Raw genomic sequence first — 27,988 nt, 5'->3', positions numbered from 1 at the left:
AACATTTACCAAAATCTAAATACAAAAACTTTCTTTTTCTTTTTCCCCAATATGTTTATAAGAAAAGAAAAGAAAAGAAAAGAAAAGAAAGAAAAACATTTTATATATGCCTGCCTGATGTGCAGGAAGAAAAGTTACAAATTCATGAGCAGAAATGAACTGAACTGAACTGCAAGGGCCCCGGGCGTATTGGAGGATTAGAGCTATAGTTCCTTTGGGAGAATGAGAATTCAATGGCTACTATGGCTATGGCTATGGCTATTGCTATGGCTATGGCTGTACTCTCTCTCTCTCTGCCTGTAACCTACTAATTCATGAACTTCCTGCAGTTTGGAGCTTTACACATGCAGGGGACTTTGCCTTCGTCGCGCTCATCTGGATCAAATAGGTAGTCATACCTGCGGAATCATGTGCACAACCAACAACAACAACAACAAATTACCCGTTACCAACATGCAAAATCGAAAGCATAGAGGCAGACCGAGAGAGAAGATATGGGCGTACGTCAACTCGTCACCAGCAGGCACGTCAGACTTGGCAATCAGCACAATCCTACTTTCATCATGACCCACACTCATGATTCTTGCATAGCAATTGGGCAGGCACTGCCAGTTCACAATACAAACAGTACTCTAGCATCAACAGTGTACAAATCATATGCTCTCCCACATTTGTATGATCTATGCAGTTATCTTTTTCATCACAGGCTAAGATCTATTGCCAAAATATGCAACAAATGGCGCCACCTACAGGAAGAAAATTTCAGTGAAGATAACTTACTGAATGGTTGATTAAGCGAGCAATGTTTCCCTTGTTGGTCGCATCTATCACCACTTCTTCACTGATCTTAAACAGCTGCAGATTAACATTCCAAAACACTTCAGCAATGAGCAAGAAGGGGACCGAGGGGAGAGTATGTTTCCAAAGGCTAATTACTTACATAGCAGTCTTTGCCTTCCAACCGGTAGCGTATCTCCCTCAAATCTGCAACACTCCGCCTAACCTGTTCACCACGATATTCAAGAACCTGAAAGAAACATGGGCAAGCTATTTTCAACATTCATAATTTCACCAAGAGAAGAACTAAAACCTGATAATATAGAGAGCATGAAGGCATTGCATACATACGAAAACATGCAGCTTACTTTTTAAAAAAAACTAGGAAATATGACATAATTAATTAAAGATTTCATAAAATGATGCTGTATAGTTTGTACTAACTTTTCCCCTGATGAGGGCACTTAATACTTGTCTAAGTCTTGAATATATAAATAATGCCTTCAGAGGCCATATAGAAGTACAGAATATTGCTATTATGAATTTCATGTGAATACGGCTTCCAAGCACATCCTAACGTTACTGCTCATCTGATGACTCCAAACATAAAGCTGCGTTAAAATAATTGTCTCACTTTAAGAGCTAAAAAAAAAAAAAGAGGAGAGCAGAAACAAGGAAAATAAACACAAGAAACTACATACCATTTCTCCTTCTTGGATTCTCCGATGGGCAAAGAGGCCCCACCCATGAATTCCGGATCTTCCAAAGCAAACTCTATCATTCTCGGTTCTCTGGACTCGTAAAACCAAACAGAAGATACAATAGTTATTTTAGGAAATGATCCAAAGTCCAAACTCACATCAACGATCTACAATTGTGTATCACCAGCCACTTAGGACAGGTGAGTCCGGTTGATAGGCCAACCTTAATGCAAGGGCTCAACTGTCCCTACTTCCCCCCACAGCCCCCCACACCTCTCAGCAGGATAAACAAAAAAGGGAGAAAAAAACAAAAGGAAATAAATGGCAATGATGATAAAGAAAATATGCCTGTAAAAGGTGCAGCCGTTCCTTGAAAGTACGAAAGGCTTTGGAATCCTCTATTTCCTGTTTGAAGGAAAACACAATGTTATTAGCTCTATTGGCTACTCTGAGGGTTGGCATCAAACTGGACTAGATCATGACATGAAAGGGCAATTACTCTGAATGGCTGCAATCTTTGTATTGCACTTAAAGAGTGAAGGCAAGGTCCCATCACTCGATGGGGAACAGCCTGTTTTCCAGTCTGCAAGAAGAAAAAGTGAAGGGATAATAAGATGTTGCAGATATAATTGTAAAGACAACAATGGAAGTGGTTACATCAATAAGCTGGCATGGATAACTGAATCTTTCGTCTTTTGAGGGAACGGAATTACTCAAAAACCAAAAATGTGAACTTTATCAAACTACAACTAACAAACTAAAATGTGGGAAAGAAAAAGGAGAAACTTTAACTTTCGGCTATAAGGTAAAATAAGAACTCTGCCACCTTAGAAGAAATGGACAGGTATCCGCAATCAAAGAAAAGATACCACATATGTACCCGAGAAAAAGAAAAGAAAAGAGAAGAAGAGAAAAGGATAAACACATCATGCATCATATGTATGTGACAAAACATAAAACCAGAATAGCATCGAACAGAAAAGAAAGGTGAACTCAGTGCATGAGGCTTCCATACTGTACAGTAAGTTTTTAAGGAATATGAACATTGTGTAGTTACTCGCGCAATTTTTAACCACAAAATAGCTTAAGTTTCTTAGCAGTATATTGTACACCTAAAGCTACTAGGATGGAAACACATCAAACAAAACCTAGTCAATGATCTAGGAGAAGACTTTACAAAGACTGAGCAAAAAAATGTGGAGAAGCAACTGCGCTTTGCAGAAGTGTCTAATAGGACTGTTTCCCGCATATTTACAGAGGTTATATGCATTGGAACAAGTCGTTTTAAGAAATGACAAATGATTTCTTCCCAAAATAAAGCACCTAAACTAGAGACTCCAGCCAAAATCACAAAATGGCTGAACTGACCTATAAGAAAGGGCCAAATTAGGGAGGGAGGGGAGGGGGAGGAGTGGTGGAAGAGGAATCCTGACATTCACCAGATTTGTCAGCCATCCTACCACACTTTCTAAAATGTCCATTGTCCGTTAACCTCTCCTAATGCATATGGAGGTGAACAGAGATATCCTCAGAAATATATGCATTCAAAGGTACCTTGTTGCTCAATCTTGAGAAGATCCGACATCTTGCAGCAGAAAACGGCTCAATCTCATTCTGTATTATTGGAGCTTCTTGAAGTTTCAATCTGTTGGATGATATAAGCCTTGAACCAGTGTTCTTTTTGTCTTGGAGTAGGTTTTTGGTGGAAAAAACCCCTAGCGGAGTCTGTATGATCAGAACAGTGTCGGGATTTGGTGTCCTATGCACAATAGATATAAAAGTAAATGAACAAACAACCGATGAACACAATACATAAATTTACAGACAAATACAAAAGGGCATTTATGTAATGCAAATTTAGTCACTGCAGGTGGTGATGGAAGAGGTATCTCAAAACAAACTTGACCTTGAGCATTATGAACATAAAGGGAATAGAACACATAGTTGCTTGTGGAAGAAGCTAGTAGGTTAAAATGTCCTTGAACCCGTCTGAAAAGGGGACATTAGGAACTAATGGAACCTGACTGCAGAAAATATGATAGAGAGAAAGAGAGAGAGAGAGAGAGAGAGAGAGAATATGACAGAAAGAGAAGGGGAGGGGATTTTTACCTGTGGTAGGCACAATAGGAAACCATTCTTGTAATTTGTTTCCCGTTTTTCTCCAAGCAATGCAACTGCAATTTGGAAGGCATTCATTGCATTAGCAAAGAATTTGGCATAAGGGATTAATACCAAATGCAGGCAATTTATTCAGGTTTGCATAAACCAAAACAGAGAATAAAGCAAAATGGCAGAAAGTGAGCCATATTAAATAAGAGAAATTAAATAGGTTGTACCCATAGCCAGACTTGAAGATCATATATACTGTTGCAACAAATATTACTATTTCCATTAGTCAGTGGCCTGGGCATCAAAGGTCAGATCCTGACAATACAATAACTTCTTTGCTAGTGTCATCAAACATGTGTTGACAAATATAACAGTGAGCATATTTATGGGAAATTATTGGCATTAATGCATCACGAATTATGGCATACTTGATTTCTGAAATTCCAAATATGAATGGGACACTCTTTACTGTTAGAATATATTGAGAATATTACTACAATATTTTAAAGATCTCTTATATTCTTTGTAATCTTTCCATAGTTGTTTATTACCTTTTTAGGTTCATCAAGGACCCTATATATACCCATTGTATACCTTCTACACTACAATAACAAAAATAAAATATTCTCTTACTTCAACAATATATCAGAGCCTTGTTGACCTATTCTAGATCTCATGTTTTCTCAAACATGAGACTGACTATATGTGATCCAATCTTCAGTTGTTCAGTTTGGCCACCGTCTTAGTTTGTTTCAATCTATTTTGTTCTATTAGTGTCTCGGTCTGTTTCGTTTAGTGCTTGTTTTTGTCTTCTTCTGGTCATCATCTCTGCTATCATCACTGTAAACCAGATCTGCCCATCACTGCTCGGTTTTACCATTAATGGCAAGATGAAATCTACCAAAGTTCTCTGCTCCAGCTGCAGCTCAGCCATTATCGCTGGACAAGGAGCCTGCACTGACACTGTCAAAACCTGAGATTGCTGTGGGCTGCTGCTGTTGTTTGGAGGGAGGAGGCCACTGGTTGAAGAGAGTCTGTTTCAGATCTGATCACTGTCCCAGATTTGGTTGCCGATTGAGATCTGTGTACTGCAATCTGCAGAGGAGACCCATGGTTCCTCACTACCACTGCCATTATTGGCAAAGGAACTATCAGATCTGAGTGTTGTCCTGTCACTGCTTTGCAGAGTGATCACCGTTGAAGAAGGTGAGAGAAGCAGGCCATCGCTGTGAGTTGCAGACCACAGGTTTTGAAGTTGCTGCCACTGGCCACCGCTGATTTCTGCCGCTGAAAGGAGGAGCCTGCTCCATTGCCAGTGTGTTGTTTTGGCCAGAGAGTGAATAAGTTTGGCCACTACTGGTCACACCCATGTCACAGGGCCTCTGCACTAGTGTGTTGGCATTCAGGAAGAGGAGAGGTTGAGGATGCTCTGGTTGTTTCTGGTCAAAGGAGGTTTGACTTTGGTTATTTTGGGTGATTTTTGGGTCCTTTTCTGCGTGTTTTTGGGTGGTTTGCCTCAGTTGATTTAGATACAGAAATCCACAGAAATTGGGGATTTCTGTATATCTGATTTGTGTTTGAGTTTGCTTTGGCCTTGATTTGTGAGGCCCCATTCTGTTGTGCTTGCAAAGCTTTGCAATGTTATGCTGTGCCAAATTAGAGTTGCTTCCCTGCATGAAGGGGAATCGCAAAGTCGCTGGGTGCCACGACTTGATAACCAGAGTCCTGGGGATGTGTTGGGAGGGTTTTGTAGTTTCTCCATGCAAAACTAATTATCCTCTTGTGGTGAGATAGTGAGTGTCACGAGAAGAACCTTCCCAGAGTTATATTTAAAATTTTCTTGTTGCTATTTACTGCTTTCAGTTATTTTCACTCCTGTAATTCCTAAGATAGTAGTTAGCTTCCTTATTTTACTGCTGTAATTCCTAGAAGGCAGGTAGTTACTGCCATGTGGTTAGAGAATCCAGAGTTTGTTAGGGGTGTAGGGCCCACCCTGGCAGGAGAATCTCTCCTAGACGATGGTGTATATCCTCCTAGTTGTGCAAGGGGGAAAGCATCATGAAAAATATCAGAATTCTCATGGTTTCTCTCCTCTCTTCTCTGTTCTCTCTGTTCTCACACATGCTTCTCTTTCTCTCTGTTTCTACTCTCTGTTTTTGGGCGTTGGGTCCTTCTAATTTATATTGGAATTGGGAGGAAGATTGTTGTTAGGCTTAGGCCGTGACAGTGAGTGACCAGTTATTTGTAGTCAGGATGTTTGTTGGAGTCAGATGATGTCAATCAATCAACTCTTTCCAGCCGTGCCTCTTTCCGACCATATTGATGCTGCTTGATCCAGCCAAAGCCAACGTTTATCACAATCAGTATGCAGTTGCTACTTCATCTACCCTGTCACTTCCATGAATACATTTTTAGATTCTTTGTAATCTTTCCATAATTGTTCATTACCTTTTTAGGTTAGTCAAAGACCCTATATACTCATCGTATATCTTCTCCATTACAATAATAAGAAAATTATATTCTACTTTTAACATTTACAAAAAGTTTTTTTTTGTTTTTTTTGGGTTAGGTTTTACAAACAATTTTTTGATGGGTTCAAATTATTAAAAGGAAAACTAACTTGCAAATTATGTCCAAATGAAAACTAATGCTATGACCAAGCATCAAAAACTAGATAACAGGAAATCCCATCAATGAAACTGTAAAAACTGCTGTCTTCAAGAATCAAAATGCAATAGAGCAGAAAAACTACAGTGTTACACGTAGTTTCACAGGAAACTTTCCAGTTAAAACATATTTTTGCGGTAATATTCAACAGATTGGATGCACTACAGAACAGCTTAACTCTTCTTCTGATCGAGTCCTTCAACTCCTTTGCAATGTTTGATAGCCATAGTCGTGATACTTCTAAGAGGTTTTGCAGGAGTTTACACAGGTAAAAAATTAAGGAATCCCCTCAACAGTTCCAGTGTTGAATGTATTCCTCTTTATCATAGCTGATCCCAAGGATCTTTCAATATGAATTCTAAACAAAAATTAGAGAGGTAGAATTCATGTAGTCGACCTAGTGGGCTTTAACCACAGTTATTTTGCATATTTAATAAGAATACATGCAAAATAGTGTAAAAAATATTTTCCCAAATATAAGGCAAGAGTACGTTCAATCTTTATGTGGGTTTACATTGAGTAGGAAAACATTTAGTCACCCCCCGGCCAAAGTACTTGAATCTTCAGGCTTCTTCTCCAGTTGATGAAAAAAAAAAAAGTTTTGGATAAAAGGCTCCTAATACTTCTGTTTAAGAATATATATTTTCACAGGCAGAGATTTTTCTGGAAACTTATACATGAAGGTCTATCTTATTTTCCAGGATACAGGTATACTTGTTTAGTAGATTCCTAAAACTGTGAACTTGTAATCTTTTACCAAGGTACAGTGGCTTGAAATTTGCCGGCTGATTGGGGTTTTTCTTTTGATCTTAATTATGCATCTGAAAACTAAAAACAAATGGAAACCGCAATAAGCATTACAGTACGGTATCTGTTGAATTCCAAATCAGCAGCGCAATTAGGGTAGTATTTCATACTTCTAAATCCAAATATTTCACTATTTTTAACATATAAAGCACTCAATTACTGCAGCTTGATGTTCACATTAGCAATCAGTTGCACCAAAACACAACAGAAACACTGCACACTTATTTAATCTGCCATGCAGAAATGATATTTGTTTCTCAATATCTACAATCATGGCATACTTTCTAAATAAAACAAAAGCAGAATGTAATGTTGGGTGCCAGAAATATCATTAATCAAGAGAATCCATTTTTATGGAGAAGTGTGATGACATTCTATAACATACAGACCACTTCAATATAGAGATAATAAATGTTGCTGACTTACCTCCATACGATACCCAGCCCTTGATGCGCACATTGCATGGAAGTATGTTGAACACTTGCAGCACTGTGTGCAGGAACCATGAATTTGCTTACAGACCACACATATCTGACATTCATAGAAACAAGATAGAATTCAGATAGTAACATTAAATGACTTATATCAGCTGAAATCCACAAATCATTACCCATCAGCATTTAATGCTCAAAAGATTCTTCATGGTGATCTAATGCAGCATCCCAAATCAATTATGGTAGTTGCAATACTTCAAAAAGAAAAAAACAAAAGAGAAAAGGAAAGCATAGAAGATCATGCTGAATCCAGAATTTCCGCTTAGGCAAGCATTTTTTAGTTATTCGCGCACATAATATTGTATGTTTCTTAAAATTGGTACAAGAGTGCCTCTTTTACAAGCAAATTTTGTAACTAAATGCTGACACAGAGGGTTCTTTCTAGATTAAATTGCCATGGAAGAAAAGAATGTAATTTTCTCATCTCTTCCCTTTGGATATATTGTTTTACAGAATGAACTGTTGCATTGCCATGAGATATACCAAGAGATGGATAAGCTTACAAGATGGCTTTATCTAGAACATGAAAGCACATTAAATAGAACAGCAATTCTACCTCTGCCCTCCGAAAATAATACTAACAGAGGTACATTTTAAGTTGCAAGTAAAAATACCTTTATGAAAGAACTTGATGGTATTCTCAAGATTCCAACTGCTGGCTCCATCTTTTCATCGCTTGAAAAAGAAACTTCAGGTTGAAACCAAGCACAAGTAACATGAACCCATAATGACTCAACATCAGTAGGTTTAAGAGCACCTCCTAAAAGGGAAAGAAAATGCCATTATAAGAAAAAGCGATTTAGAACCACTTATATGAAATTAGATAATCTTGATAAGCATGAACTCCACAAGACATGGGAAATAGGAAAGAATCTCTTGACAGGACAATTACCATCACTTTGGGCCAAACCTGGCACTAATATAATGAGATTGATTTCTTGTAATTGATTTATTTTATTCATATTTTAAGTAATTTGAGATTCAATAATTTCCCTCTCCTACAAGCACAAAACACTAATGACTCCATGATATCTGAATAATGGAAAGTGATTGAACATAATAGTAAAGAGATCAAATATGACAATTCCAAAGCAGTCACAACATTTTTCAAGTACCAGTAATCACTAGAGTGTTACATGTTATGCTACTCAATAAATCAGGCTGCATGCAGATATTTGTCAGAAACGTTCCTGAAAAACAAAATAAAGATTTATGACTCATGAGTTGCATTCAGTGGAAAGTGTCATGCCTTTTACAGGACAGAGGCAACACTCCCTCTCAATCTCAGGTGTCTCACATGCTCGGCAAACCCATGAAGTGAAATCTTTAATGTTTCTTGCTCCATAGCATTCTTGATGCACAGCAATTTGGCATCTGATACAAAAACAAAATTTTCAGAGGTATTTTCACAAATTAGAGGAATACTGTGAGCATGCAAGAAATTTTTTCCCTTTAATCAGACAACATAGCACACAGTCAAACTGATTATTTGTGGGAGAAGTTAAACCTTGTATTGGTTCAGCAAATATACTGCCATATATGACTAGAAGTAAGAAAGATAGTGCACAGGAAATCTCTAGATGCTTTAACAAAAATTAGTAACTAGTATTAACACTGTATCAGAAGATCTCAATGATCATGTTCAATATGCTTTCTGAGAGTGGGAAATCAAAAAATGCTACACAAGGAACAGCCAGTCCAGAATGTCCCCAAAGAAATTATAGGGAGCATCTAAAACTTGGTTTTATATAGTTGCTGTAAGTAATATTTCTAAATATGTTCAATACATATCATAATTGACAAAAACCTGTTGCATATGATAATTTTGTTGTAGTCCCAATCTTCTACCCATCTACATACAGCGCACCTTTCTGTTGTCCACTTGGCACAAACAGGCTCGTATTTCTCTGTGAAATTAACATATTACAGAGTCAGTCCACTTGATACAGGAGGATAAAGTCAAGTTCACTTGCTATGGTAGCAAGGAATGTGGAAAATATTACAAAATTGTATAATTACATGCTTAGAAGAAAGAATACCTTGCAAAAAAGCAAGCAGCTTCTGCTTCCGTACTTTTATTGAAGGGCGTTTTAAAGAATTAACTGAAACAACAGTACGGGCATGATATTCTGCTATCTGCAGCATCTGTAAAACAAAACAAGATTTTAATAGATAGATGCAACTGTCCTAATAGTAGTCATGAAGTGTCAAATATCCATATTATGAGGCACATTCCACACATGACTTTTCACCAAAAAAGAAGATGAAAAAGAAGAGGCAATATCTGGTTGATACCATATCCTAATGATTTTTTTGGCCAAGTAAACTAAAGGGGTAAGGAGGGAGCAACTTTTGTATCTCCTAGTCAAAGGGTGACACTGGAAACTCCTTCCCTGCCAAGTCTTGAGGAGATCAAGATATCCATAGCTGTGCACTTGAGCTCAATGAAGGATGTTAGGTGAAAAAGATGCCCTCTCTCAAGGTGTCCGTGTATGGAACTATCATTTGCAACTGGTTTTGCCTCCAAAATCACACAAAGAGGGAAGTACGAGACTCAAACTCAAGACCCCAAAGCACATTCTCTGTGCCTTTTTCACAAGGTTACAACCCTGGGTGGTATATCCTACATGCATTTTACCTGGTTGTAACTGTTGTAAATATGGAAAGTTCCCCTAGGGCCACCAATACCAGATTTAAGATTTCAATGTCCAATCAGCCACGGTTCTTTGACCAGTATTTTTGGGCCCAGAAAATAAATTCTAAAAATGGGGGCATCCTGTCATTCTACTATAATACTTGTGCCATGACATCCATGCCCACCCTATCGACCATGGGATATGCATGCACATAAACTAACTGGATGGCTGAACCCCCCACCCCAAACAAAAGAAAAATAGAAGGGAAAATAAGTCGAGCATATCATGTACCAGAGTGCTGAATAATAAGTCCAAGATAAGACTTGACAAGTCAGTTATTGGGTCTTGAGCATGTAGAATGAAATTGGCAATGGAGAAAAAAAAAAGCACGGTAATAAGTGATCAACTAAAATAGAAGACAATCGTGATTATCAAGAGCTCATATGTACATGCAGAAAGGTCCATACATACACAGATAAACCTGTATAAATGCAGACTTGGAGGAATAAAAGTGAATGTGCAGAAAATGAAAAGATCAATTTCAAGTACAAACCCATTGTTCTAGTGGTAACATTGAACCTTTCACTGAAACACTAGCCTTCCAATTTCTTGTTCTTGAACCTGTATGCCGTTCCCATTCACCAAGTGCCCGCTTTTTTGTCCCACAAGATCCACATTTGCATGCAACTCTGCCACAAAAGAAAATGGCCAAAAAAAAAAAAAAAACAAAATTAAAAGAGAGTGAATCTATCTCTCAAGAACAAAAAGTTGAGGACCAGAAATAAAACAATCTCAGGACAGAATATGATCATGCAAATGCAAATTGATTTCTGTACTAATTGAAGGTTATGGTAAGCAATATGAGGTCACCCGTAAAGGATCATACCCAAATCAATATCAACCAATATCACAGTTTCAACTATGAAACAATAGGCAGATACTTCAAACACTTGTGGTTTGATGCACATATCAGTGAAACGAAAACTACTAGCAATAAAAGAAGAGCTTAAATACTCCAAAGGTTTTCCATCTGCTTTCTTATTATCAAAGGTTATACATGAATCCATCATCTCCTGTCAAAAGTTCATATCACGGAAGAAGCTTCCTCAAGCCTATTATGCACAGTGTTATAAGATAAAAGGGCAACCTAGTGCTGAGAGCCCTTGTCATTGCAAGGTCTAGAGAGGATTAGAGATGCACAGCATTACCCTGGAGAGGCTGTTTCTGTGGTTTCAACTCATGACTCCAAAACCCCAGGCCACATCAGAGCAATGTTTAGCATTCCCCAAGGCTACCGTAGACTACTGGTGTTTTTGCCCTTTGGTCATTTCTGGTTGCTAATTAGAAACTATATTCCTGGTTAAAATGCACAGAAGCTCAAGATGTTTGCCTGAATCTAATGGTTCAACTTGAAATACCACATTGCTCGTACTTCAATCTAAAAAGAATACAGCCTGCCTGGAGAAGTGATGGGCTTTAAATCTGTTAATGGAAAGCTTAACAAGTATGCTCTTCCAATGATTTAATAAAAGAGATGATTCACTTGCACCTCAACCTAGATGCACACAACCTCCTTGCATAAGTGACAGGGTTTAAATCAGCTAACCCAAAGCTCAACTAGTACGCCTTTTTGTCTTAACTATGTAATGGAACATGATCGTATCAATTATCTTCATTCACCACCATCTCATGAAACTTTTCCATATAAAGATGGTGTTGGAACTTTATCTCGTAATTCCCTCAATGGAGAGTTGTGTCAGGAAGGCCACTGAGCATAAAATTTTGCCAAAATATTCTTTTGCATGGATTTATATTGTCAATGTGACTTTTAGAAGTCAACTGACATTATGAATGTCATGGCAACAACCCTCATTTGGTTAGGATAAGATGAAGTTGATGATGAAGATGACAGTTCATGGTAAGCAGCCAAAGAGTTTTATCTACGAGGGTAGACCTTATATAAGTACATTTTTGACAGGTAATGCGTGATAAAAATGAAGCTGAAGCTAAAGACATCAAATCAGCTTAATTTTTTTATTAGAAATCTAAAAAAGCAGTAAATAACAGCAGTGGATTAGTAACCCTAAGATTAACACTGTTTAATAGAGTATCACGTACTTTGCAGAAGTTTCAGAGACATATTGAGATGTTTGTGAACAGGAGAGTTATGTTGTTTTAAGTCCTAACCAAAATAGTTTAGATTTACAGAAATGTAACTCTGGCTACAGATCTTTTTTATTATTTATTTATTTATTTATTTTTGCAGGGGAAGGGGGTGGTTTAGTGGAAAAGAATTTTATCATGATAGTGAAAGATGGAAAAATATGCAATTAATCAAACACAAAACTATTAATCTTACGAATGGAGACTCGGGAAATATATGCCTTCCACCCCACAGCAGACCACTGTAACCTTGTCGGGCAGCACACTCTTTTTGTTATTTCTGCACAAACACCTACAATCTTTAGATGCACAGAAGTACAACATCCAATATTGGTCCCACTACCACATAAATAGTACTAGTAGATAGGCAGTACAAACTTACTTGGTTTTAGGTTGCCAGTTGTCTGAATCTGATAATTCAAAATTGAACTTTGCTCTGCATTCAGGGCAGTAATAATCATCTGCCCCCATATCCTGAAGAAGATAAGTAACTACATCACCCTGCATGCAGAAGGACCAAAAAGGAGAATAACAATAGGATAGATCATCCATGAACATACCTTAGAAAGATTCCTAGATAGTTTGTCACAGGCTTCATGAACCCAAACTTTACAACTCTTACAACGTATCTGATTCAATAAAAAATATTAAACATGAATTATTTAACAGATGACAAGACTTATCTGCAGTAAATTATAGAAATAAAAATAAATGGATATTTATGTCAACAGAAAAAAAAAAAGAAGCAATAACAAATCATATTGGATTGTGTGCCTCACCCAACGGCTGTTGTCTAAATGATTTCTAATCTTCTTGCATATGCCACAAGAGTGTTTTAACTTTTTAGCCTGTAGACAGAGCACAGAGAATAAAAGTAAACTTCTTGCATTGGAATGGATTAAGTGTACATTGAAATAGAGAATTTTGCATTAAAAACACCAGCAAATGGCAAGTGATACAAACCCTGGCACAAGAATTACATAGACGGCTCCCATGAGTTAAAGTCCTCATTTTATTAGAAGCTTGAAGTAAGAGACTTGATCCACAGCTTTCACAGGACCACATTCCTTTCTCTTCAAACACAGTCTGTGCAAAGAATAAATTTTTTGAACCATAGAACAGAAAGGACAATGACAAAGACTTACAAATGAGAATCCTGCAACTAAAGGAAACCTAACCCTAATCCATGCACAAGGTCCAGAAAGTATGACATTTTGTTATCACAAAAATACAATAGTAATAATGAGAATGACCTTCGTATGCTTCAAGTTAGAAGAAAAAGTGAAGCATGAATCTTGAAACTTGCCTGCTTGAGGGTGTTGCTTTCCTGATCCTGATTTGAATTGGTAGCTTTGTGGACCCCTCCACGAATAGATTCTAAATAATCTAGATTCCCAGCTGCGGCATTAATTTCCAACATTAACATCTCAGTAAACCCACATTCTGCCAAAAATGCCTCTTCTATAGCAGACCGAAGATCAGCTGGCTCTCTATCATTCAATTCAGTCTGCCCCTGAAACCTGATTTGAGTCAAAAGTGAGCACAATTACAGTTACAGATGACGCAAAAAATTAAAAAGAAAAAGAAAATGTCAACAACACACCTGTCTACATAATCAACAAATGGGAATATCATTCCATGTCTAACCCAAGCATAGTCCTGCTCATTATTATCAAAAAACGACAAATAAGAGCAGATATTCAGGTTATTCACACAATGCACATACAAGTAACTGGATATTAGTGAAGTTCACCATTTGGCAACTAGAATTGAGAGATCTAACTTACCCTCTGTGTTCCATTTCCACAGTAACCAAAGAACATCACACAAGCTGCATTTGGAACCCTGAAACCCAGGACTTGATGAGGAGCCTGTGTCACCGGATCAAGAACAATAGCTGGCCATGCAGGATGATTTTGCCCTAACATAGCCCAGACAGTATCACCAGGGACAAAGTCATCAGGCCCATACAACCCTGTTTCCCTACCAGCAACCTCCTTGAACAATCCATCCATGCCAGTCAAATCTATTGGTTTCTCTGATTTCTCAAATGGGGACTTTTCTGAGTTCATCAATTGCTCATATAGTGACCTTAGTGTACAAGTTGAACTTGGGCCCTTCCTACTGTTAAAATCCTTGGACCTCTGGTATCCTACTTCTTCAACTTCCTTCAACAATTTAGGCAACTTGCTGTATTGATAGCTAACTCTATACTTATTATGATCTTTACAAGTTAATTGCCTTTGATGTTTGGGGTGGGGGGTTTTGAAGGTGTGCTTCTCCTTGTAGGGAGTGAATTCAGGATCCAAACTGGATTCGCTTACACTTGGCTTACACTTTTCCTTCTTCCAATTATCAAGAATTGAATCATTGAATCGAGAAGGAAGTACCTGGACCCGCCCCCTGGACGTCCTGACCAGCGGCGGCCGTGAAGCCCCCGGCAGCGGAACATTCCTTTTCTTCGCCCCCTCCTCCGCCACGCCAGCGCCGGAAATACGCTGCAGTCCGTACCCGCTGAACGGAATTACGCCGGCGGCGACATCTCCTAGCAGGTGCAGAGGGTAATAGCCTTCCAGTTTACGTTTCTTCCTGTTCCCGGAACCCTCATCGTCATCCCCGCCCGCCTCGCCGCCTCTGCATCGCTTCAGAGCCGGCATTGCCGATTTCAAGTTCCTCTTGATTATCATCCCCCCGAATCACCCCCTCCCAATCGCCCCCAATCCCAAATTCCAACACAATTCCTCCGAAAACCCCCAACTTTCTCAATTCCAAACCCTAATTGATCAGAATGAACAACAACTCCTCCCCACGAACGAACAACCAAAGACCCGAACAAGAAGCAAAATTGTAAAGAACACGCAAAACCGAAGAGAAAACGAGAGAAAATCAGGCAGGATAAACAATCTTACTGAATTCGAGAGACCCAGAAATCGGTCCCTTTCAGTGCCCCAATAGGGATCTCTTTCTCTCTCTCTCTCTCCCTGCGACCAAGTTCTCTCTCTCTCTATCTAACTGCTCATGACTCGACGAACACAATAAAAATAAATAAATAAAAATAAACCCCTCTTATTTAATAATCCAACGCAATCCTATAAACCTTGCCGCTTCGTTCCATCGAGTTCTCTTTTTCTTTTGTTTTTTTTTCCGAACTATATGTATCTAATGTATGTATATATGACATGTATCCACTGAAAGTTAGAGAGAGAGAGAGAGAGAGAGAGAAAGATGGAGTTGGCCATATATATATATGATGATCGATCATCAATTGCAATTCAATGGCCTTGTTTGTCGATATTTTGTATGTATATGGCTCAGCTTAGCTCGCGTGTTTCGACTCAATTCTGAAGCTTCAGAGCCATGGCAAAGAGTGTGTTCCAAGAAACTTGGAATCCCAATTTCGGATTACAAATTTGCCCCAACTTTACATTTCACTGACTTTAGTCCAAGTAGGTGCGTTTAATCCGAGACCCAGCTCACTAAATTCATGAATTCGAACAAGAACCGTGGAATTTTCACTTGCAAACTTCGGTTTGGAAGCTCCGAATTTGAGCCCATTTTTTTGGTGTGGCATGGTGGTGGGATTCCGTTTCACTCTTTAATGTCTCGTTTGGATTTTATGATTATTTGGGCCGCTTTTTAATCAATGGAAGCATTTGAGAGCTCTGCAATGCAAGAAATTTGAACTTCCTCTCATTATATATATATATATATATATATTATATTATATGCTTAGTTCTCTAGCAATTTTGTTTTTTTAATTTTTGTTTTGTTTTGTTTTGTTGGGTTTTTATTTTGGTTGCCATGGTGGCGGGAGCCGTCGAATTGGCTAGTGGGTTGCCTGCCTTGCAAGGCTTAAGAGTTACAGAGGCTGTGGCGTAGAAAGAGCAATGATTTATCCAACTTTTGAAGGAAAGTAGTTGGGTAGCCGGCCGGCGTCCGCCGGAGTTTTAGAAACTCAGGCGACCCGCCACTAGTAATTGTTTCAACCATACGAGCTGAGTTGAGGAGAAGACGATGATGACGTCGAAATTTAAGGGAAATGAAATAACTCTCGTCTCTTTCTTATTTAAAGGGCAAGAGAGAAGTGCCCCCTTTATTATTCCTTTCCTTTCCTTTATTTTTATTTATATTTTTTCCGTAACAATAAGTGAATTTCTAGTGTTCCGCTCATTTTTGCAAAGGGAGATATATGTCCATATATAAACAGAAAGAGAATCTTGGATATGTGACCTCTGAATCCAAGAATAACATTAGTATTTTGCAGAAGATTTCTAGACTCTGCTCTGCTCCACACGTACGGGGTCGGTCTGTCTTGGTTCAACTAATTGAATCATGGAATACAACTCCGATTTCCATCCGAAAGATTGACAAATTTGGATGAGAACTTTTCGTGGGTTGGTTGGATAAGTTGGTTTTTAATCAACTATTTGAAGATTCCTCCAAATCCAAGTGTGAAGAGCACAATCATTTGGAAAATGCCACCAATTTTCCACCCTATTTTCTTTCTCAGGGTCTTGGGTACTGCTTTCTCGGAAAATTTTTACTTGGTTGATATGGGTCTTTTAGATAACTTCATTTTCAAGATGGTGTTGGCGATCATCATGAATCTGAATCCCCTCTGTAAATTTTTAACTTTTCCCGAGAAAGTTAACTGAAAAAGAAGAAACGAAGAAGATGGGTGGTTTCAAGGGCATGGAAGTGTTTCTATTCCTGGTTTCCCCATTTATTTTTCGGGTATATATATATATATGTGTGTGTGTATATATACGAGCACGCGCACGCGCACACACACATTATAGGTGGCAAAGTGGGTCTTTGTTTTTATTTAATTATTATGATGAAGAGACACATATGAGTTTAATTAATCCACTGGGAATTATTATTACATAAGATCAAAGGGGAGCTGAACTGTGATCTGGCAGCCTGCATAAACCAGAGATCTAACATGGAGAGAAACTGCCCTAATTGGGGCACCATGTTGGATCATTTGAACCCATGCAAAGAGCTCTCTGAAGCTATGGTAGCTACTCTCTCTCTCTCTCTCTCTCTCTCTCTCTCTCTATATATATATATATATATCTATATATGTGTGTGTGTGTCCTTTTCCTAGTGTATTCGAGGGCCCCAATATCATCATGGTTAAGACCAAAAAAATGTTTTAGTATCAAACTATTATCTTTGTGAGCCTCAATGTGATATTAAACGTTTTCCAATGGGATAACATTCGTAATTGTGCATAATGATATAGTTGTATTAATCATTTGCATAAGATATTATAAATGACTTAAATAAGTTAGCTTAATAATGTTAGTAAAGTACACTCGATAGAATATAAATATAGTATTTTGAGGGGATAAAAATAAGAAATTAAAAACAAAATTATAGTCAAAATGAAGCCTTACTATTAGAATCAAGTTGATTTTCGATGTGTAGTTTTATTTAGAAATTAGATTAACTTAAAAGAGAATGTGATCATAAATTCTAATCTCATAGTCTATTTAATTTTGTTATAAGGCAGCTGTTGTCTTGTGTTAATTTTGTAAAAATAGCATTGATAAAAGTCATGATTAATTAGTAACTATGTGAGATATTGTATTTATTAATATTAAAAATAAATAATTAAGTTTAGTTAATATTTTACTATTGAGTTGGAGTCTCTTAGATGTACAAAGGATTAAAAAATATAATAATATATTTAATAAGCATTTTAAACAAATATTTAATATTAAATTATTTATAATATTTTATATATTATTATAATAAAATTGTCTATAAAAAAGTAAAATTATAAAGTTTAGAATTCATAATGCTTGTTAGATAAACAAACAAAATTAAAGGGTATTCTTTTTTAAATTAGGGGTTGTAGCATAAGCTCTTGTGCTTTTAATTTAAAGCAGGGGATTCTTTGTTTTTTTTTTTTTTTTTTGGTCTAAAGACAAAAATCACAATTGAGGTTTTGGTGGTGACTTTTTAAGGATTTTTGGCCACTAAAAGCCGGCGCAAGTTCTCTCTCACTTGGCCTGAATTCCAAGCCGTTATTCTTAGGAGGTTATATGATCAAATAGAGCAATAAGATTGGTTAGAATTTGGCTTGAAAATAATTTTTTAATACTCTAAAGTCAGCATTAAAATCTGCGAAAAGAAACCAAAAAGGGTATAGAAAGGAAGGAGAAAGGGCAGAAAGCGAATATGACTTGGTTGTGGTTGATGGCCAAGTGTCAAGTGACCTGAATTTCCTACGAGTCTGGGGGGCTTTCTTCATGAATATTGTTGTTGGTTGTATCCCTGCGTTGACGATGGACTCGCCAAGAGGATGGGTTGCGGTAGCATGATGACGTTGTACGCAAGATTGAAATTGTGAGCTGACTTGGTTGGAAGACCAGTCAAAGATGGTGGCGCCGACTGCTGTTCAAGCACTGCGCAGCCAAATGATTATTTTTTGGGAAGTATGGGTTTCGTACCCCGCAATTCAAGTCGTATTGCACCTCAACATTGTAATGTAGATGATACCACTGATAAGGATAATGCTACACGAACTGGAAGTTAGACAACTTGATGAATAACCCAATTTTTTTTATATTTTATATCTAAATTTTGAATGCCCGCTCATGTTCTCCTTCCTCCCCCCTCCCTCCCTCCCTCTCTCTCTCTCTCTTTCTGCTTCCCCTTCTCTTGCCTCATTCCTCTAAATTTTAAATGCCCGCTCATGTTCTCCTTCCTTCCCTCTCCCTCTCTCTCTCTTTCTCCTTCCCCTTCTCTTGCCTCATTCCTCTGCCTCCGACGTCCGCCTTCGTCTACCTCCGCCCGCCTCCATCTACCTCCGCCTCCGCCCGTCTCCGTCTACCTCCGCCTCCATCTGCCTTTGCACGCCTCCACCTCTGCTCCCGTCTGCCTTCGCCTCCGTCAGTCGTCCGACTCCGCCCCTCTCTCTCTCTCTGGATCTTTTGTTCTTACCTGTCGCCTCTCTCTTATCGTCGTCCACCTCCGCCGCCAACGCTTCATCTCTCTCTCTGGGCCTCCGTCTCCAGCAACGCCTCTAAATAAATAATATATTTTGGTTTAAAAATATTTTTATGCTGTTATTTATTTGTATAACATGAAATAAAATACTATAATTTTATACAACTTTACATATAATTTTTTACTTTTGTAAAATGTTACATATAATTTGACTTTTATTTTTTTTATGATAACTAGTGAATGTCAACTATCCATTCATTTTTCCTGTTCAGTGCCTATCTTGTAAGATTTTTATCATCTCGTAAAATAGAAATGTTGCATTTATATGCAAGCGTGTGGATGGTCTTGGATTTGGACGACAAGTAGTAATAAGCAAATTTTGTGATTCTTTGCCCAAAAAGTACAATTCAATACAACACAATAAATATTAAAATAATAAATTTCCCCTACTTATTAACTATATATTCAAATGAATTGAGAATTGTTGTCTTGAATTCCATTATATAGACACTCCAGTAGGCCTTTCTTTCAAGGCAAATATATGCTTTCAAAGTATGCATATTTGTCGAAAGCTGAGTTAATAAAGATATCTATATGCATTCTATTGTTAAGGGATAATCATAACTATTGAACATATTTTAAAATATTTTGATCTTTAGTGACCTAAATATGAATTTCAATAAATATTATTTTTATAAAATAATCAAATAAATATATAATTATATATGAAAAATAACCTTTAACCAATCCTCCTCAAATAGATATTTTCTTCACATATCATAAACGGTAATAAATACATAAATAATTTGATTAATTCCCGAAAAAAAAAACTAATAACAAAGTATGAAATCTGCTTTGTAAAAATAATATAAATAATATTTTCTACCCTAACTATCAAACATACAACCAAAATAAATCATGTTATTTAATTTTTATTTCAACAATCAAATTATTATAAAAAAACAACAAAAGTAAACAGAAAAAAGAAAAATATATAAATATACGTAAATATATAAATGGTGCGGTGCAGATGGGGGCTCAACGGTGGCGGTCCGAGCGACGGTGTGGTGGGTGCGGGCGGCGGTGGAGGGGTCTTTGTGGCGGACGAGTGGGGGCGACCGGTTGGGGGGGCGATGGCGGTTCGAGAGGCGGTGTGAGGGGCAACGGTGGTCTGTGGCTGGTGGTGTGGGTGACGGCTGTGTGAGTGATGGAGGGAGAGATGACGGCGGTGTGAGCGGGGGCGACGGCGGGCGGTGTGAGCCGCGTTGGCGGAGGAGACGGTGGCCAATAGAGAGAGAGAGAGAGAGAGAGAGAGAGTGAAAGAGAAAGTGAGTGAAAGAAGATGCAGTGAGGTTGAGCTAGCCCAGCAGAGAGCACAAAGAGAGTGAAAAAGCAGAGAGCATAGAGAGAGTGAAAGATCTGGGAGAGTGATAGAGGGAATGAGAGGTGAGAGTGAAAAGAGGGAGTCTCCATCAAGGCTAAAGTAGTCTTTTACCCTAAGGGTTAAAATAGTAATTTTGATGGAATTGTTCACCAAGTTGTTCAACTTTCAGTTCGTGTAGTATTATCCATAATAAAATTTAACGAGATTATTTAAAAATAAAAAATATATATTTAAAAATTAAAATAACGTGAAAATTTCAGCATTTTTTTTTCTCTAATTTACCCTTCTAAATTTCTCAAACTTTCAATTTTAAGAATATCAAAAATAAATAAAATGGAAACACAAATACAAAGTAAAATTGAGCCGCCGCCTTTAATAAAAACCAAAAGTGTTCACTTTTGGGGGGGTTAGGGGAGACCAGTCATCTTTGCACGCACCACTCAAACCCGTGCCTTTCAAACACAAGGAGCAACCTTAATCTTACTACCAAAGCTCCCACTCTCCATCGCCACAACAGAAAGGAAACAGAGAATCGGAGGATTCATGCCAACCAATGAAAGAGGAAGGATCCATAACCAGCCAATTCACAGCATATTGCAAATCTTCCTCCTAATGAAATAATGAACTGAAATAGATCTTTGAGGATCCTCCTCAAGCTCAAGAGGATTAAGGCGAAAGGGCTTCAACACATCCATGGGATTAACATTACCTAATCATATTAAGATGATTTCACAACACCCATATCATATTAAGATGATTCACAACGCGTGAGTTGAAACAAACTTTTGAGACTGACTCTCTTTGTTTTTTTTGGTTGGGGGGGGGGGGACACCACATATATACAATACCATCACCAACTCTACTAGCACATTTCCATTTATGACGATTATTACAAAAAAACACAGGGGATCAACTAGTTTTTGCAGGTGCCGGGGAACTGTCTTATTGAGCGAAACCCATTTCTATCTTCTGGAAAGTCGAGTTTCTGCTGGTATGTCATTTGTTACTTGCTCGTGCTGCTTCTTGATACTTCATCCTATATGCTATATCCGCTTCAGACTGCTGGATCGATTTTAGCTATTGCTTCTTCAAGAGGTCAGTTTATTCTGTCTTTGCAAACCTTCCCCGAATCCTTGGCTGACTATCAGCCAGAGCCTTCCTGCAAGCATACTGAAACGGTACCCAGCAGAATGAGCGCAATGGCAAGAACTCGGTAAATTAATATTTTTTCTACATTGCAACCAAAATGAAGTAGAACAAAACCAAATGAAAACTTTGCGATTCCAGCATTTTTAGAAAAATAAACTGCCTAATAAAGTAAAATCACAAAGGACAGCCTCTCTGAAATGATTTTAACTCCAGGATTAGAACCAAGTAGGAAGCAGTGCAAAAATTCACAAATTTGCCAATATAAATTATAAATGGAAATTAAAATAGTGGCCGTCTGGAGATAGTAAACTTTTGACAGATGAGGAAAAAAAAGTAATCTTGACGCAAAAACTTCTCCTTGGAAAGGGAATTGGTATTCTGAATAATAAGATCCTCAATTCCTCATACAAGAATGCTGCAGAGGTTTGAAGAATCCTGGAAGGAAATAAGCAGATATGATGAATAGAACTCATTTTGTTATTAGAAAAAGAAGACAGGATTGGTAATATGTCTTGCAAGGAAAAAGCTAGAAAGATTGCTATGATTGCAATGATTATGCTAGCTGCTTAAAAGATATTAAGAAAAATCATTCTAAAAGGAATTATATCAAGGCCCTTGGGAGTTTCACAAATATCATACAACCCATTGTTCAATGTTGTAAAGATTGGTTTCATTCATATTAGTTATCTTCATTCATCACCATCTCATAAAACTTTTCCATGTGAAGATGGTTCAGAACTACATATCATTGTTCCCTCACTAGAGGGTTGTGTTAGGAAGGGCATTTGGTGTAAAAATTTGCCACATTCTTCTTTTGCATACATTTGTATTGTTAGTGTGACTTCTAGAAATCAACTAACATTATAAATACCGCACCACTGACTGTAACTTGGTTAGAATAAAGTATAGTTAATTATAATGATGATGATGCAACCTACTGTTCCAGTACAAGTTGAGATCTTTTGATGCTATAGGCAATCAATATGAGCTTGAACCACTGCTCAAGACACTGGGTATATGAGGCAAAAATGATAGATGATGTTTGATAATGCTCTCAAAAGGATGCTAGAAGGGAATCCCCAGTGCATGAGGCTTCCACTTTGCAAGTCGGGGGAGGATGTTGCATTTGTATGCAGCCTTCCTCTTGTAGTTTTTTTTTTTGGCAAAGGGACTGTTTTCAGAATTCAAACCCATGACCTTCTGGTTACAAACCTTGATGCTGCTAGCAAAGTCCCAAAAGGATGCTGTCATGATAAAATAAAGATGCACTGGCAACCTCCCCTGCAAAGGGGTGTGAAGAATGCATCATGCAAAATCATAGGAGTTTAATGCTTCATCAACGTTGAGTTGTGAAAAAATAAAAATCATGGAAGTCAGAATAAAGGCCCTAAAATTATGGTTTGTGACTAACAAGCATGAATACTATGAGTTCTAGAAATAGAAACAACAAAGCTTTGGAAATAAGTGAGACAGGTGCCAGAAGGGCAGTGGGACAGGAAGTAAGTAACCAAGTGTTTTCAACATTGAGAATCAAGTGAATTTTGGTTGCATGTGGCCCCGCAATGATGGGATAATAATAGAACACAGGAAGTGAAAGAACCTTAAATTATAAATTACCTTGATTTTCCTGCCAAAATTCCTCTTTGTCTTCTTGTTCCTGTATCTGGAAAGCTTTTGTCTGCGGTCTTCAGCATTACAGTTGCTTACAAACTGTGGCAGCCCAACGGAAGATTGGATGAGGTTAACATTGTGATTACCAAGAGTCTGTCATAAAAATTCAGTATGAATGACCCAGCCCCATCCTGTCAATATATATATATATATCTAATTGTTTCTCGGTTTGCAGACTTAGTCACAAACCAATATGCTCTTGCTCGTACAAAAATATAAATTTTTGAGACTTGGTGGGATTCACCACATGGGAAAAGAAACCTCAAGCAAAGAGAAAAATCAATGTATAATGTAGGTTAAAGCATTGTTCCCCTATCCCAACTCCTTATTTTCTAGACATCGTAATACTTTATTCAACTAAATATATGGGATTAGTAGTTTAGCCTAAACATGAATGCAGATTGACAATGAGATCTCTAAACTCTGCAACCGTAGCAGGTGCCAAAATTTCGTAGAGAACAATTTATAGGTTCCACTTTGAAAACGACATGGAGAAATAAGACAGAAACAAACAAACGGGTGAGAAGCAATATCCCAGAGAGATTAATATTTGACCTTTATGTCACCTTCACTGAAGGCCCTTCGAATCCCATAAACAGCATTAAGGTCCATTCCAGGAAAATCCAGAAAGTTTGGCCTCATCGGAGCCCCGTTTATCCATTCCATTGAGGTTAAACATCCTGAGCTAACGCTTTTCTGGAATGACCCTTCAGGGATGAATTTGTCCTCTGCAATCTGGTGTTCATCTGTCCCTACAACAGGAATCTTGAAGTCCAATAACTCAGAGAGTGGGGTGTCAATAGCATCTTTGGCCAACAGATCCTTCTTGCATTCATAGAAAACCTCACTTAATAGTTGCTCGGTTTGAATTGAGTCAATGTCTGCAAACTCGAGCGTTTGAGGGGATATGCCATCTTCCCCACAAGAGATTATTGTAATCGAAGCAGAAATGGGATCAAAACCCACAACTGGTTCTTCAATAATAGGTTCTGGAGCTTTGAATAAATCCCCTTCTGCCCCCAAGTCATACTCTGATATTGTGGAGGTCTGAACCAAGTTTCCCTATCAAAAGAATTAGATTCCAAGAGGTAAGGGGTATGGTATGGCATGTGGCAAGTTGTTACTGACCAGAAATATTTATAGCTGACATGCAGAAACAAAAAGCTAAAACACTGAAAGACAACCAGGATTCAGAAACCACAACTATCCACCATAGAAGTTTTTCAAAAGATGGAAATAGTACTAATTACCTTCCAAATTCCACTTTTGAGAAAAAAAATCCGAGAATTTTAGTAAACCAGGATCCCATTCCCTTGACAAGTCAATGGTGAAATATGAAATTTCAATATTACCTATGTAAAGGTCGTAATTCACTATGCTGTTTAGAGAAATAGACAATTGAATGATGCAGAAAAAAGCCATAGTAAAGACGACATTAAACAAGAGTTCCAAAACTACAATGATTGTTCTTGGTAGGCAAAAGCAGTAAATGTTAAAAAGAAATGTAAGAAATAGTGTTTATTGAGGAAGCATACATGTAATAATTTTTTATTGACACGTACACCACGCATAAAAATTAAAATGCCATGCAGTGTGAAAAGTTAATGATTTCTATTTGAATACTATTGTCAGCATAAAAGAAACAAGTTTGATATGTGAATGGTGAAAATATACATGGCATTCAATAGGAAAAGAAACATCAATTTGATAATAATAGTTGAAACAGCTTAGATCATGGTGATGTCCAATAACTCCAAGCTGTATCCTATGAGAAAAATGGAAGCACTACATCTGGATATCAAGCATTTATGTGAAGATAGTGGATTTGTTATATCAACTATGCTGAGGTAGCCAAAGATAATATTTAAACCAAAAAAGGGTAAACCATGTTAAAGGTTTGATTGAAAATTTTCTTCAACAAAGTCGCAACAACTACTAAAATTAACGTAAAATTAAATGATAAGCATCAAATCATCCTGGAGTGTGATGAAGAATCAAAATTAGGTTGTGATGGCATGGAATCTTGGTTCTCTTTATGTGCAAGAAATATGCTTCAGTATGTGCTTGCCTACAGAAATATGCTTCAAGGAATCTGTACTTTCAAGAACTAACTTGAATGCTTTTGTCATAGAGACCTGCTTGATGATCTTGCTCGTGTTTTTTATCGAAACAGATTAATCATGAAAGAGGGTGCAGTAGTTAAGAAGTGTCAACTTTTGTATCAAGTATTGTTCAAGACTTTGCTAACTACAAAATAGCAAAAACAGTAGTTTAATGCAAGGGAAAAAGACTACTCATGCATTGTAACAGAACATTTTGAAAGTGGTGTAATCTTGGGCAAATTAAGAAACTTCTGGGAAACAAACATGTTCTGCTCATCCTGAAAATTTCACCAATTCAAACCAGAACATTCTTCAAGGTTGGGAGCAACAGTTAAACAAAAAAACAGAGTTAAATAAATTGCTACCTGGAAAAGAGAAAGTGAGGATGCACAACAGATTTACATCAGAAAATGTTCACTAAAAGTGACAATTTAATATGATCCAAAACTAGGGGAAGAGAAAAAAAGCCATTGATAGCATAAGCATGGAATTCAAAATTACAGCATATGCAAGAGTAAAACTTGGAATGAAAAGAAATTACAAATCGACCAAGATTTCACTTAGTAAAGATAAGCCATGCTCCTAAAAATTCAGACCAAGAGTTACAGTAAAATCAGGAAACATTCAGCAAAACTACGGTCAATATGCCTCCTATTTGATCCATTTCCAAGATATGACATGAAGAAAAGTGGCTGATTGATAAAAAAATGAAACAAACATCTGCTGTACAAATCTAACCACTTAGCTGGCGCTGCAACCCCAAAACAAGTCTGAGAATCCACAAAGACAATGCTTCCCAAAAGTTTTCAAAAACTGAAAGTTCGTATCATCAGAATTTGCTAACCAAGGAAGCAAAAATTCTTATGGTTGGTCCAAATACATGTCAATCCTACTTATAAGGGAAATGGATTTCTTATCCATACCACTTCTGAGTTCTAACAAAGGAAGAAGTGACTTCCAACTTCTCTACGGTGCATCCTTCTCTTTCCAAGATTAGGTTTCAATGATCTGATGCTTAAAACATAACATAATAGTTAAATTTGCTGTTACTTTTTAACTTTTTTCCTTCTTTTGTTAGTGCGGCGAAAAGTGAACCCTTAAAAACCAAGTTGAGAATCTGTGTCTAAAGAAGTGGCAAAACAAGTCCGTGTCTACTTGTGTCTTTTCCAATTGAACACGAAATCATGATTGTTCAATCGTTTTCCAAACACATATCTTCTTGTTTCTAGAGATAGCATACAAAGTTGAAGCTCAGTGTTCCTATGTTTGGATGCCCAGGAAATGCTGAAAGTCAAGAAAATAAAGAAAAATCAGGTACTAAAATATATATATATATATATAAAGAATATTCTTTCTTTCTTACTCAATGCTCTTATCTTTCCCCTGGATCAATACTCCCAACTGGGTATTCCAATTAAGGCAAGAATTTATATTCCCAATTTTTCTCAGCAACAAAACAGAGAGCCCAAGAATTAGTCAAGCACCTCCAAAGAACTAAATTTTAGCATCCAAGTCGTATTCCAATCAGATCACACTTCAGTAGCAAGAGAAAATCAGAAACCTCAACTCCACAAGTAATGTTCACTCAGCAATTTGTCAGTGAACCCAATCGACAGAAAACAGAAACCACTTATTCATAAAAAGAATATAGATATACATACACAGAGAGGGAGAGAGAGAGTTCTGACCACAGAAACATTGGAACTGTTGGAGCAACAGGACTCCTCGAGGTCCTGTTCTTGAAGAGAGAAGGTCTCGAAGTAAGGGAACATTAGCTCACTGTCTGCATACATTCTCTTTTGCCACTCTCTCTCTCTTTCTCTCTCTCTCTCTCTGTGTGCGTGTCTCTCTCTCTCTCTCTCTCTCTCTGTGAACAATAAGTGGAGGAGGAGGAGGGGCTTCAATGGAGGATGAAGCCCTTTTAAAGTATTCCCACAGAGCCAAAAAAAACAAAAACAGAGTAGCGGCAGGGGCAGGGGCAGTGGCAGGGACAGCCGCAAAATGGAGAGAGAAAGAGAGAAAGGGCAAAGAAAAAGAGAATCTTCATTGGTTTGTTCCGCCTGGGGTTTTCATTCACGCCTTGAAGACAGGGAATTTATGATTAAAATTAAATAAAAATAATATTATTGTTAAAAAAAAAATAAGGACACTTAACTTAAAAGGTCTAAAAGTATTCGGTATTGTTCTCAAGTCATCGTTATCAAGATTTGAATCAGGGTAATGGATTAAAAGACATATTTATTATTAAAAAATAATAATAATATTAGAAGATAAATTTTATATGAATTATATCGAATATCTAATTCTGAGTGTGTATAGATTATATTCACATCCAAATTTATTTGAAAAGTACATTAAGAGAAAATGT

General features: G+C 37.5%; 2 protein-coding genes across 8 annotated transcripts; both read right to left on the bottom strand.

The window, feature by feature from the left end:
• Positions 1-81: 81 nt before the first annotated feature.
• On the bottom strand, positions 82-15,634 carry LOC127812978 (histone-lysine N-methyltransferase ATX4-like). Of its 2 annotated transcripts, none has more exons than XM_052353612.1 (23): positions 14,142-15,634; positions 13,958-14,013; positions 13,661-13,874; positions 13,318-13,440; positions 13,134-13,202; positions 12,915-12,983; positions 12,737-12,828; positions 12,551-12,646; positions 10,745-10,880; positions 9,595-9,700; positions 9,363-9,462; positions 8,805-8,929; positions 8,170-8,315; positions 7,488-7,592; positions 3,588-3,652; positions 3,033-3,237; positions 1,978-2,061; positions 1,827-1,883; positions 1,479-1,568; positions 941-1,027; positions 781-855; positions 505-605; positions 82-398 (listed from the first exon to the last, which is right to left on the bottom strand). In XM_052353612.1, exons 1-23 carry the CDS (start codon positions 15,039-15,041, stop codon positions 308-310), a joined length of 3,192 nt encoding a protein of 1,063 aa, XP_052209572.1. In that variant the 5' UTR covers positions 15,042-15,634; the 3' UTR covers positions 82-307. The 2 variants fall into 2 exon arrangements, with proteins under 2 accessions (XP_052209572.1, XP_052209582.1); XM_052353622.1 differs by having other exon boundaries at positions 12,551-12,634; positions 14,142-15,629.
• Positions 15,635-21,364: 5,730 nt separating this feature from the next.
• On the bottom strand, positions 21,365-27,672 carry LOC127789744 (zinc finger protein HD1). 6 transcript variants are annotated; one of them, XM_052318721.1, is made up of 5 exons: positions 27,282-27,672; positions 24,074-24,580; positions 23,465-23,557; positions 23,060-23,128; positions 21,365-21,868 (listed from the first exon to the last, which is right to left on the bottom strand). In XM_052318721.1, the coding sequence occupies exons 1-5, from the start codon at positions 27,411-27,413 to the stop codon at positions 21,800-21,802; spliced, it is 870 nt and encodes a 289-aa protein (XP_052174681.1). In that variant the 5' UTR covers positions 27,414-27,672; the 3' UTR covers positions 21,365-21,799. The 6 variants fall into 6 exon arrangements, with proteins under 6 accessions (XP_052174681.1, XP_052174664.1, XP_052174670.1 ...); XM_052318704.1 differs by having other exon boundaries at positions 23,465-23,611; positions 27,282-27,671; XM_052318710.1 differs by having other exon boundaries at positions 23,465-23,611; positions 27,309-27,665.
• Between the last annotated feature and the right edge of the window lie 316 nt (positions 27,673-27,988).

The sequence above is a fragment of the Diospyros lotus genome, chromosome 1 (genome assembly GCF_014633365.1).
Source record: "Diospyros lotus cultivar Yz01 chromosome 1, ASM1463336v1, whole genome shotgun sequence".
In the NCBI taxonomy this organism is placed as follows: domain Eukaryota; kingdom Viridiplantae; phylum Streptophyta; class Magnoliopsida; order Ericales; family Ebenaceae; genus Diospyros; species Diospyros lotus.
The sequence above is the reverse complement of the archived record's forward strand: the minus strand, read 5'-3'. Positions and strand labels throughout refer to the sequence as shown.